Consider the following 12,488-nt stretch of genomic DNA (forward strand, 5'->3'; position numbering starts at 1 on the left):
CAAGATACACTACTTCAGCTTCCCCAGGAATCTACCATGTCAAACTTGATGACAGATTCAAAATACCTAAGATATGCTATTTTTTCATGCATTTATGACACCAGAATTTTTAATATTTACAAATAAAATGTAAAACTGTTTAATTTATTTATTATGAATTCAGTGTGAGTATTATTGAGGCAATAGATTCAGGTCCTTCCTCTGCATCACTATCCTAATGAATATAGATGTTTCATCTGCAAGTACAAGAGTTGATAAACTTATATTTATTGGTAATGGAAAAGATAGATTGCTACTGACCATAAAAATGACATATTGAGTTGCAGTCAGACACAATAAAAAAATTGTGTGTGTGTTCACTTTCCCTAATAAGGCTTTGGCTGAACACTAAATGTGTAATAATCTTTATGTCCTGTCTGTCTATAACTCTATGTGCCATCTTTACAGTGAATAGCAATCTATATTTTTCCTTGTAGTGTGGACATTCCAACCTGGAGCTTCCATTTTCATAATTATTGGTAAGTTATTCATGTAAAATATAATTCTATAATGAAGCCTTGAGGGACATCCTCTGGTATTGTACTCCATACAGAAGTGATGTTTATCCTTTGTCTCTTGTTCTGCAGGTTTGATGAAAGCCACTGAAGAGCTTTGCCATTATTACCATACTTATCTAATTTGAACAATGGAAACTCCAGGTTAGAATATCAAGAATGTAGGAAGATACAGATTGCTACTTACCGTAAAGAAGACACATCAATTTACAGACAGGCACAGCCAAAAGCTTATGTAGTATCTTTAAATTGTACCTATCTGCAACTTGACGAGTCTTCTTTACAGTCAGTAGCAATCTGTCTTTTCGTACATTGTTGTTACGTAATTTGAGGATAATCGAGGCATAGTCAAGAGTCTTTGTAAGATCACAGAAGGTACTTGCAGCCTTACTTTCCTGATCTAAATCTTCATTTACCATTTTGACAAAATTCTGTACGACACTCACTGTGCTTTTATCTTACGTTTTTATAGAATAATTCTATATTTTACAATAAAATTTTTAATCTGAATGACAGCTACTTTCTCCAACACTTTTGATAGAACTGGAAGAATAGAAGTATGGTAATGGTGTCTCACGTCCTCCCTTGATCCTTTTTTTGGCATGTATTTTAGCAGTGCACACTTCAACATCTGAGGAAATCATCCCTGCACAAAGACTGATTATTATTGTAGTTAGTGGAGGTACTCTTCTATAATGCACAGCTTTAATTACTTTTGTGGGTGTTTCATCACTTCCAGCATATTTTTTTAGTGGTAAGCATCTTTTACCAGAATTTTTTTTAACTCTGTAAGGTATTCAGCTCCTTGGTAAAGTCAAAGGAATTTATTTTAATGTGATAAACTGCTACATTAAAATCTACATTCACTACATTTATGACTAATTCTCTGATAGTTTACCTATGTCTGCATGTCTGCATGTAATCTTTGATATTTCATATTTAGAAACTCTAATGTAGAACCCATGACCCATGGACTGTATACAGCCCATAGCAAGTACCAATGTGTTCCAAGAAGTGAGAATCCTTGCTTTTTTTAGAATGTTAATGTTAAATATATTAGGTGTGGCCCAAAATTACTCGTCTTCTTCCCATGTGGCCCAGCTATATGGCTGAAAGCTATATGTAAGTGTTTTTTAATTGTACCTGTCTGGAACTTAACATGCTTTCTTTATGGTAAGTAGCAATCTCTCTTTTCCTACACTGTTGAAATTCCTACCTGGAGGTTTCATTGTTTGGATTCAAATTTTTTAAAATATCATTTTTGTAATGTATGATTTCTTTCACTTGAAATAGACTATTCCTGTTACTAGAAATTTATGTACCTTGTGTGACCTATTTAATTCTGCTAGCCACTTCATTGCATATGGTTCTGATTTTCAAGGAAGTGACTAAAAAACTTTTCAGTGTTAGTGGAAGCCTACTATTGGAGATGCAGTTGCCAATAAGTGATGTGACCTCTTTCAGTGTACCAGTAATATTAAATATGGTCTTTTTACATTAAAATTAATTTTCATATGGTTTTTGATGTATGGAATTATTCTGCTAAGTTTGATAATTAATGCAAAGTGATCAAGGATTCCTAAATTTGAAAACACTTTCAAACATATAATTAGTTAAGGTCCTGTCAGTGCAGATTGCTGACTGTACATTTATTTGTGAGAACATCAAGTGTGATACACGGCATGATTTTAAAAGAAAGAACAGGCATCAGTTGTACATTACAGATAAACTATAAAAGATAGAAACACATTGTGGATGTCACTGAACAGAGGAAGATTCAAAGATTTGACACACCTGAGCTGTTGTTTGTTTCTACCAACATGGCAACTACATCCCAGGACAAATCATTTTGTGTGTTGGAATTTGCATGAAGTCAATCCATTGTTCAAGTGCAACATGCTTTCTGTTGACAATTCAACAAGAAGCTGCCCCTGCCCAAGCAGATTTATGAGTGGCATACAAAATTCTTGGAAGTAGGGTGCATATGCAAAGGGAACAGCACTGGTCAGCCAAGCACATCTGATGAGAATGTCAGGCATATCTGAGATGTGTTCACACTCAGCCCTCAGAAGCGCACAAGATGGGGAGTCCAGGAACTTCAACTTCCTGAAACAATGGTGTGGTGTATTCTGAAATGACACATGCATATGAAACCTTTCAAACTGCAGTTACTGCAGCAATTGTGTCCTGGAGATCATAACTGAAGGTACAAATTTAGCATTTCAATTCTCCAGGATACAACAGAGAACACTTTTTCTGACTGATTCATCTTTTCAGATGAATCGATGTTTCATCTGTTGGGCAAAATAAACCATCATAATGTGAGGACTTGGGGATCACAAAATCCTGGCATTATTGTTCAACATGAAATAGAACCACTGGAACTGAGTATTTCGTGCCATTTCTGTTCACAAAGTTTATGCACTTTTTTTTTTCAGAGGAAACTGTGACTGGAATATCATACTCCATGAAGATTTCAATGATTTCATTTTTATGCGTGATGGCACCTCACCTCACTTTCGCCTTAAGGTGCTATATTATCTTAACAACACCATCCACAGCAATGGATTGAAAGAGGTGGACAATAAGCTCTTGTTCATTGCTTGTGGCCTTCCAGGTCCCAAGACCTCAGACCATGCAATTTTTTTTTTGTGTGGGTACATAAAAGGCCACATCTTAGTTGAAGCTGTTGACTCAATAAACAGGCACCTTTTGATTCATGTTTGGAATGAAATAGACTTCCATATTGATGTTTCTTGAGCAGTGTATGGTGCTTATTGAGTTTATGGTATAGTGTTTGTGTGGACATACAACTTTGAACCTTCATCTGTCCAGTGAAATGTGCACTGTGTTTCTATCTTTCATAGTTGTCTGTAATAAACAACTGAAATCTGTTCTCTCTTTTTAAATCACCCTATACATCACTGATGTACAATAAGTGGAATGTCTGTAACTTAGCAACAGACTTTAGTGCTCTCCAACAGTGTGGATGGGATCATTTTTTGCAAGATGGCACACCTCCACACATTGCATATTCAGTGAAGCAGCTGCCGAAGCACCATTTCGTAAGTGCTAGAGTTATCAGCCACCATTTCTGTACAGCCTGGCTGTCCCAGTCACCTGATCTTAATCCGTGTGACTTCTGGCTGTGGGGCTATCTGAAATATGTTGTGCTCAGTGTTCCAATTGCAAACTTAGCTGCATTGAAGGCATGCATTGTTCAACACATTCTGAAAATAACCATGGAAACACTTCGATCAGTTGTGTAACGTGCTGTTTCTTAATTTCAACTTCTTGCAGAAAATGATGTACAGCATATTGAGCATGTTTTGCACCAATCACACGGAAATTAATAATCCAATTTGATTCTTATTTATGCTTTTTATGCGAGTTTTGGCCTCAGGACAATTAAAAACTGATGTGATTGATACCATTTATGCGGTTTTTGGCCTCAGGACAGTTAAAAACATGATATTGATGCTTTTTATGTGGTTTTGGGCCTCAGGACAATTAAAAACTGATGTGAGTGACGCTTTTTATGTGGTTTTTAGCCTCAGTTCAATTAAAAACTGATTTTTCCCATCTGATGTGATATGACCTTGCCATAGTGGATGGGCTTACGTAAATAACACCTGTATACCCAAGCACACTGAGAAGTACAGTTGGTTTAATGTCGAACATACACCTTAGGCATTCCTGTATGATTCATTTGTCATTTGTATTCAACCACTATTAAGTTACGATGCTTACAGCACCATCTACTGCTACATTTTGTAAGAATTTCTTTTTATTCTGCCATATGTTTTCCCCCTTTTCCAATATTATTCTGATGCAATTTGATGTCATTCTGACCAGTTTTGTTGTTTCTGCAGTGGTTTGAAAGTTTAACTTTAATTATAATTACCCTGTATATGTGGTGTATCCCATGAACCATGGACCTTGCCGTTGGTGAGGAGGCTTGCGTGCCTCAGCGATACAGAAATCCGTACCGTAGGTGCAACCACAACAGCGGGGTATCTGTTGAGAGGCCAGGAAAATGTGTGGTTCCTGAAGAGGGGCAGCAGCCTTTTCAGTAGTTGCAGCGGCAACAGTCTGAATGATTGACTGACCTGGCCTTGTAACACTAACCAAAATGGCCTTGCTGTGCTGGTACTGTGAACGGCTGAAAGCAAGGGGTAACTACAGCCGTAATTTTTCCTGAGGGCATGCAGCTTTACTGTATGGTTAAATGATGATGGTGGCCTCTTGGGTAAAATATTCTGGAGGTAAAATAGTCCCCCATTTGGATCTCCGGGTGCGGACTACTCAAGAGGATGTCATTATCAGGAGAAAGAAAACTGGCATTTTGTGGATCGGAGCGTGGAATGTCAGATCCCTTAATTGTGCAGGTAGGTTAGAAAATTTAAAAAGGGAAATGGATTGGTTAAAGTTAGACATAATGGGAATTAGTGAAGTTTGGTGGCAGGAGGAACAAGACTTTTGGCCAGGTGAATACAGGGTTATAAATACAAAATCAAATAGGGGTAATGCAGGAGTAGGTTTAATAATGAATAAAAACATAGGAGTGTGGATAAGCTACTACAAACAGCATAGTGTACACATTATTGTGGCCAAGATAGACACGAAGCCCACGCCTACTACAGTAGTACAAGTTTATACGCCAACTAGCTCTGCGGGTGACAAAGAAATTAATGAAATGTATGATAAGATAAAAGAAATTACTCAGATAGTGAAGGGAGATGAGAATTTAATAGTCATGGGTGACTGGAATTCAATAGTAGGAAAAGAGAGAGAAGGAAACATAGTAAGTGAATATGGATTGGGGGTAAGAAATGAAAGAGGAAGCCGCCTGGTTGAATTTTGCACAGAGCATAACTTAATCATAGCTAACACTTGCTTCAAGAATCATGAAAGAAGGCTGTACACATGGAAAAAGCCTGGAGATACTAGAAGCTATCAGAAAGATTATGTAATAGTAAGACAGAGATTTAGGAACCAGATTTTAAATTGTAAGACATTTCCAGGGGCAGATGTGGACTCTGACCACAATCTATTGGTTATGAACTGTAGATTAAAACTGAAGAAACTGAAAAAAGGTGGGATTTTAAGAAGATGGGACCTGGATAAACTGACTATACCAGAGGTTGTACAGAGTTTCAGGGAGAGCATAAGAGAACAATTGACAGCAATGGGGGAAAGAAATACAGTAGAAGAAGAATGGGTAGCTTTGAGGGATGAAGTAGTGACGGCAGCAGAGGATCAAGTAGGTAAAAAGATGAGGGCTAGTAGAAATCCTTGGCTAACAGAAGAACTATTGAATTTAATTGATAAAAGGAGAATATACAAAAATGCAGTAAATGAAGCAGGTAAAAAGGAATACAAACGTCTCAAAAATGAGATCGACAAGAAGTGCAAAATGGCTAAGTGAGGATGGCTAGAGGACAAATGTAAAGATGTAGAGGCTTATCTCACTAGGGGTAAGATAGATACTGCCTACAGGAAAATTAAAGAGACCTTTGGAGAAAAGAGAACCACTTGTATGAATATCAAGAGCTCAGATGGAAACCCAGTTCTAAGCAAAGAAGGGAAAGCAGAAAGGTGGAAGAAGTACATAGAGGGTCTATACAAGGGCGATGTATTTCAGGACAATATTGTGAAAATGAAAGAGGATGTAGATGAAGATGAAATGGGAGATATAATATTGCGTGAAGAGTTTGATAGAGCACTGAAAGACCTGAGTCGAAACAAGGCCCCGGGAGTAGACAACATTCCATTAGAACTACTGACAGCCTTGGGAGAGTCAGTCCTGACAAAACTCTACCATCTGGCGAGCAAGATGTATGAGACAGGCGAAATACCCTCAGACTTCAAGAAGAATATAATAATTCCAATCCCAAAGAAAGCAGTTGTTGACAGATGTGAAAATTGTGGAACTATCAGTTTAATAATTCACAGCTGCAAAACACTAACATGAATTCTATACAGACGAATGGAAAAACTGGTAGATGCTGACCTTGGGGAAGATCAGTTTGGATTCCGCAGAAATATTGGAACACGTGAGGCAATACTGACCCTACGACTTATCTTAGAAAATAGATTAAGGAAAGACAAACCTACATTTTTAGCATTTGTTGACTTAGAGAAAGCTTTTGACACTATTGACTGGAATACTATGTTTCAAGTTCTGAAGGTGGCAGGGGTAAAATACAGGGAGCGAAAGGCTATTTACAATTTGTACAGAAACCAGATGGCAGTTATAAGAGTCGAGGGACATGAAAGGGAAGCAATGGTTGGGAAGGGAGTGAGACAGGGTTGTAGCCTCTCCCCAATGTTATTCAATCTGCTTATTGAGCAAGCAGCAAAGGAAACAAAAGAAAAATCAGAGTAGGTATTAAAATTCATGGAGAAGAAATAAAAACTTTAAGGTTCGCCGATGACATTGTAATTCTGTCAGAGACAGCAAAGGACCTGGAAGAGCAGTTGAACGGAATGGACACTGTCTTGAAAGGAGGATATAAGATGAACATCAACAAAAGCAAAACGAGGATAATGAAATGTAGTCAAATTAAATCGGGTGATGCTGAGGGAATTAGATTAGGAAATGAGACACTTAAAGTAGTAAAGGAGTTTTGCTATTTGGGGAGCAAAATAACTGATGATGGTCGAAGTAGAGAGGATATAAAATGTAGACTGGCAATGGCAAGGAAAGCGTTTCTCAAGAAGAGGATTTTGTTAACATCGAGTATAGATTTAAGTGTCAGGAAGTCGTTTCTGAAAGTATTTGTATGGAGTGTAGCCATGTATGGAAGTGAAACATGGACGATGAATACTTTGGACAAGAAGAGAATAGAAGCTTTTGAAATGTGGTGCTACAGAAGAATGCTGAAGATTAGATGGGTAGATCACATAACTAACGAGGAGGTATTGAATAGAATTGGAGAGAAGAGGAGTTTGTGGCACAACTTGACTAGAAGAAGGGATCGGTTGGTAGGACATGTTCTGAGGCATCAAGGGATCACAAATTTAGTATTAGAGGGCAGCATGGAGGGTAAAAATCATAGAGGGAGACCAAGAGAAGAATACACTAAGCAGATTCAAAAGGATGTAGGTTGCAGAAGGTACTGGGAGATGAAGAAACTTGCACAGGATAGAGTAGCATGGAGAGCTGCATCAAACCAGTCCCAGGACTGAAGACCACGACAACAACATGTGGTGTAGAAAAGTCACCATTTTGATCCAGCAGCTAATATAAATTAAGACACTGGCTGTGAATGAGGGTTGATTTAAATCAATGGGGAATGTAGAAAATTTGTGCCACCTCACAGCCAATGTCTGTAATTCCTTTGTATCATAATTCATAGAGGCTGCTGGATCCAAATTGTGTCTGCTCGCTCAGATATGGCCTAAAGAACAGTTGTCACATACACACACACACACACACACACACACACACACACACATATATATATATATATATATATATATATATATATATATATATATATATATATATATATATATATATATATAGTTATAATAGAGGGAAACATTCCACGTAGGAAAAATATATCTAAAAACAAAGATGGTGTGACTTACCAAATGAAAGTGCTGGCAGGTCGACAGACACACAAACGAACACAAACATACACACAAAATTCAAACTTTCGCAACAAACTGTTACCTCATCAGGAAAGAGGGAAGGAGAGGGAAAGACGAAACGATGTGTGTTTTAAGGGAGAGGGTAAGGAGTCATTCCAATCCCGGGAGCGGAAAGACTTACCTTAGGGGGAAAAATGGACGGGTATACACTCGCACACTCAAACATATCCATCCACACATATACAGACACAAGCAGACATATTTAAAGACAAAAGAGTTTTTGTCTGCTTGTGTCTGTATGTGTGGATGGATATGTGTGTGTGTGCGAGTGTATACCTGTCCTTTTTTCCCCCTAAGGTAAGTCTTTCCGCTCCCGGGATTGGAATGACTCCTTATCCTCTCACTTAAAACCCACATCCTTTCGTCTTTCCCTCTCCTTCCCCTCTTTCCTGATGAGGCAACAGTTTGTTGCGAAAGCTTGAATTTTGTGTGTATATTTGTGTTTGTTTGTGTGTCTATCGACCTGCCAGTGCTTTTGTTTGGTAAGTCTCATCATATATATATATATATATATATATATATATATATATATATATATATATATATATATATAGAGAGAGAGAGAGAGAGAGAGAGAGAGAGAGAGATCACTTTATATTAGATTTCTAAATTTTTCACAACTTTTGCAAATGACATTTTGTTACCAAGAAATAGGTCCACTACTAAATGGTAACATGTAGCTCATCAATCATTGGACACTCCGTCCATGAAGAATATGCACATATTTAATGATGTATCACATCTTTCTGAAAAACAATTCAGATTAATAACTCTCCTATGTAAAATCCTCTTCTATCATCACAAATTTTTCTTTGTTTATTATTAAAACATTGTTCACTGATTTGTATAACATCTGCAGTTCATTCCACCACCATGTCCAAAGGAACAAGAGGTGGTTCTGCATCCCCTTCTCATTCAATATATTCTCTCATTGAACTGACCAATTCACATGACTAACTATGTATGTTTGCTCCGTGGCTGACAGTTTTTGAAATTTTCTTAGAAGAGTGAATCTCAGACTGTCTTTCAGCTACCAGTACTTCCATTGTACATCATAAAGCATGCAAAACCAAAGATACATGAATCACAACCATGCAGGATTCTTATACTGGATCCCATTACTGCATTGCTGGAAGATGCAGTCCAGGTTGCTTGCTGTCAAATGCAAACTAACTTAAATGGGACTATAGCCCTATGGATTAAATAAAACCCTCTCTTCCTGACACAAGATAGTTTTAACTCCTATGTTAATCATCCTTGCTTATGGCTTCCACTGTATTTGTGCCTGCTCAATTTTAGGATATTAAGACTCATGGTGTTGTAAGCATATTTTTAAGAAAGAATTAAATTTCTCATATACTCCGCACTCTTGGTAAGCTTCTTCCCACTGTTAATTCCGTAAAGTATCTCTGAATGAACATGTAAGATTTGTGTAAGAGTACTTTTCCCTTCTTTGCAAAACTGGATTCCTATCGTTATTGTCTTTTAACCATCATGATCAGACAAACCTTTTATTTCATAGAAGGTAGTTTGATCAGGAAATAAATTATGTGTCATGGCTGCCATATGTTGTACTATTCTTGTTGAGAATGTTTGCTAGGGGATAGTAACTAAAGCTAGGATTATTAATTCCTAAAGATGCACATTTATATTATGGAGTGACCTTAAGTGAATCTCCAGTCTAAAAGGAACATTAAAGATGATTTTGTATTTTCACCTCGTATATTAGTAATGTGTCTTCTCATTTTTACGGCAGAACTCAGAGGACTGAATAGAGCATCTGATGAAGAGCTAAATGAACTGATGAATGGCTATGTGAGAAACATCCTGGGAGATGTGATTCCTTCCAATGTTTCCTGGGGTTCTCAGAGTTCTTATGTTTCTAATGCTCTAAATGATGATTTTATGAAACCAGTAACAGATGTTGGTGCGTACATATTGTAAATTAAACTTTTAATTATACTTATTATGGTTTTGTTCTCATTCTAAACCTAGATGTATTAACATCATCACCAGTTTAAAAAAAATATCTGGGGATCATCACCAATACTTAAAATAAAAATGTCTGCAGGTAATTATCTTACAACCACAATGCTGTTCCACTTATTTTAAAGGAGTTTGTCAGGGCATGATTGGAATGAGACACCTTTTGTGTCCTTTTTTTAACCTTGCTTTAAAAACTGAGTGGTGATAAAAATAAGTTTATGTTTTTCAATATCAGTTTTATTAAAGTTGAGAATGGTTTTGTTGTTGACCTTCATCTTTTACATGTTTTTTGTGTATTTGTAAAAGGTTGTTAAGGGATATGCACTGTTAGCAGAATCTATTGAGTTCATTAAACTGTTCTTTACTACTATAATACAAAACCAGATTTGAAGACCCATAGAATGCCAGGTGTAATGTATAAGTTAATTCACAATGTGACTTTTCTGTAACAAATACTTTGATGTGTGGTCTCTGGGACCACTATCTATATATTGAGATTTAAGGCATAAGTCATTTTAGAGTTTTAATTTAAGTTGCTGCATTTATTTTTACAATTATGTAAGTGTTGTTTCAATACCGCTTGTTGATTTAATTGCCCTTAGGAGAAACTTGAAGGTTTTTACTTTTTATCCCAAAATATCACATACTTTTATGCAGTTTTTTAGACAATGCACTTAAATAAAGTGTTAGAGAACTGAATTTTTCATTTTGAAATATTGTAATATCTGTATAGGAAGTAAATATTTATACAAAACTCAATTCCAAGGTTTAAAATGTTACATAAAAATTGCACTTGATAGGTATGAAATGAAAGTCATTCAAATGCACTATTCTCCTGAAGTTCGTCCTCTGGATAACTGTCTTCTTGTATTCTAGCATAATTGGGACCATTGGCTATTGCAAAAACATCTTTGTCATCTGTGTCTTGGTCTAACTGATGGGAAAAAATTACAACACCAAAAAATAATTATTGTAGGGTAATAAAATTTTGGGAATACATTTGCTAGGTAACATGTTTAAGTAACTAACATAGCAAAATCATAGATTAATGTAAGTGTGATATAAGCAATTGCAAATGTGAAATGCTGGTACGTTAATAACTGGTGTAACTGCCAGAATGTTGAAAGCAAGCATGCAAAAATGCAACACATAATTGTTGATCTAACCAATAGGGATTCTGCATCTGAAACACAGCCGTGGACTGCCTGTCTTGGGACCAAAAATCGTGTTCTTATATATCCTCACAATAATAGGCACTGAAACTACACATTGTTTGATGTTTAATTTACAGAAATCACAATTAAAATTTAACTCATTTAATTAACTGAATTCATCGAAAAATTGCATCTTTTTAACAGTTTCTTCTACTACAAGAGTCAGGCCAAATTATTTGTTTAAATGATGAAATTAACAGATATCATTACATAAACAATACTTTTGACAAACTGTTCATTACTTTGGAATTAATGAAGGGCTGGCTTTGCTAACATGTTTTCGAATAGAGCTAAATAGATACTTTAAGATTACTAGTATTTTGTCTTCCAAATGTTTATAATTAGTACGGAATTTATCTTTGTTTATAAGTCAACAATAGAATTTAAGTTACAAAACAATTACTGATTCCACCCTATAACAAAAGATATTAACTAAGAATAGTCAAATAAATTAGAAAATCAATTACATACATAAAACTAAGCACAAAATTAGATCTGTTGTTATATTCCTTAAATTCTTTAAAACTGAGGGCCAACCTTTCTCTTTTATGAAAATGCAGATTATACTCATGTATGTTAATGGTAATCAGTTAAAAGCAAAAAAATGAATTTTAAGGAGGCAGATGGCAAAACAAGTGGGGAAGTCTTCGTCTTAAGAAGACTTGCACACCATAGCCACAGCCACTAGTGCTTACATAACATACAACAATTACAAAAGCTTTCTGCTTATTGTATGAGCGGCACATAATTAATCTTACAATTGATATGTATGTGCTTACACGAGACTGATTACACAATTTAGTTTGCAAATAATGGCAACAAACTGATATAGTTGGGTGTCTTGAAATAAATTGATTTTTACCTCAAAATTCCATGAAATACCCACTGATAAAAATGGAAAGATGTCTGTATTTCTCAGTTACTGTGTAATTTCAGAATGACTTTTGATCCTAATGTGACTTTGGCATCTTTGCATAGAGTTTGGTCATTATTACTACTGGTACCTTTTTTTTTAAAAAAAAAAAAAAATCCTGTTCTTACAAATAACACTCTCTGTGTGTGTTTACATTTGCTC

The 12,488-nt window shown here is 36.0% G+C and overlaps 1 protein-coding gene across 1 annotated transcript in view; it reads left to right on the forward strand.

Annotated features, from left to right (window-relative positions):
* LOC126236661 (retinoid-inducible serine carboxypeptidase-like) overlaps positions 1 to 12,488 on the forward strand; it is a 166,168-nt gene that overhangs the window by 120,306 nt on the left and 33,374 nt on the right. Inside the window, exon 6 of the mRNA XM_049946134.1 lies at positions 9,970 to 10,140. Within this exon, the coding sequence (XP_049802091.1) occupies positions 9,970 to 10,140 (171 nt within the window). The remainder of the gene's footprint in view (positions 1 to 9,969; positions 10,141 to 12,488) is intronic.

Source organism: Schistocerca nitens, chromosome 1 (assembly GCF_023898315.1).
Source record: "Schistocerca nitens isolate TAMUIC-IGC-003100 chromosome 1, iqSchNite1.1, whole genome shotgun sequence".
Taxonomy (NCBI): domain Eukaryota; kingdom Metazoa; phylum Arthropoda; class Insecta; order Orthoptera; family Acrididae; genus Schistocerca; species Schistocerca nitens.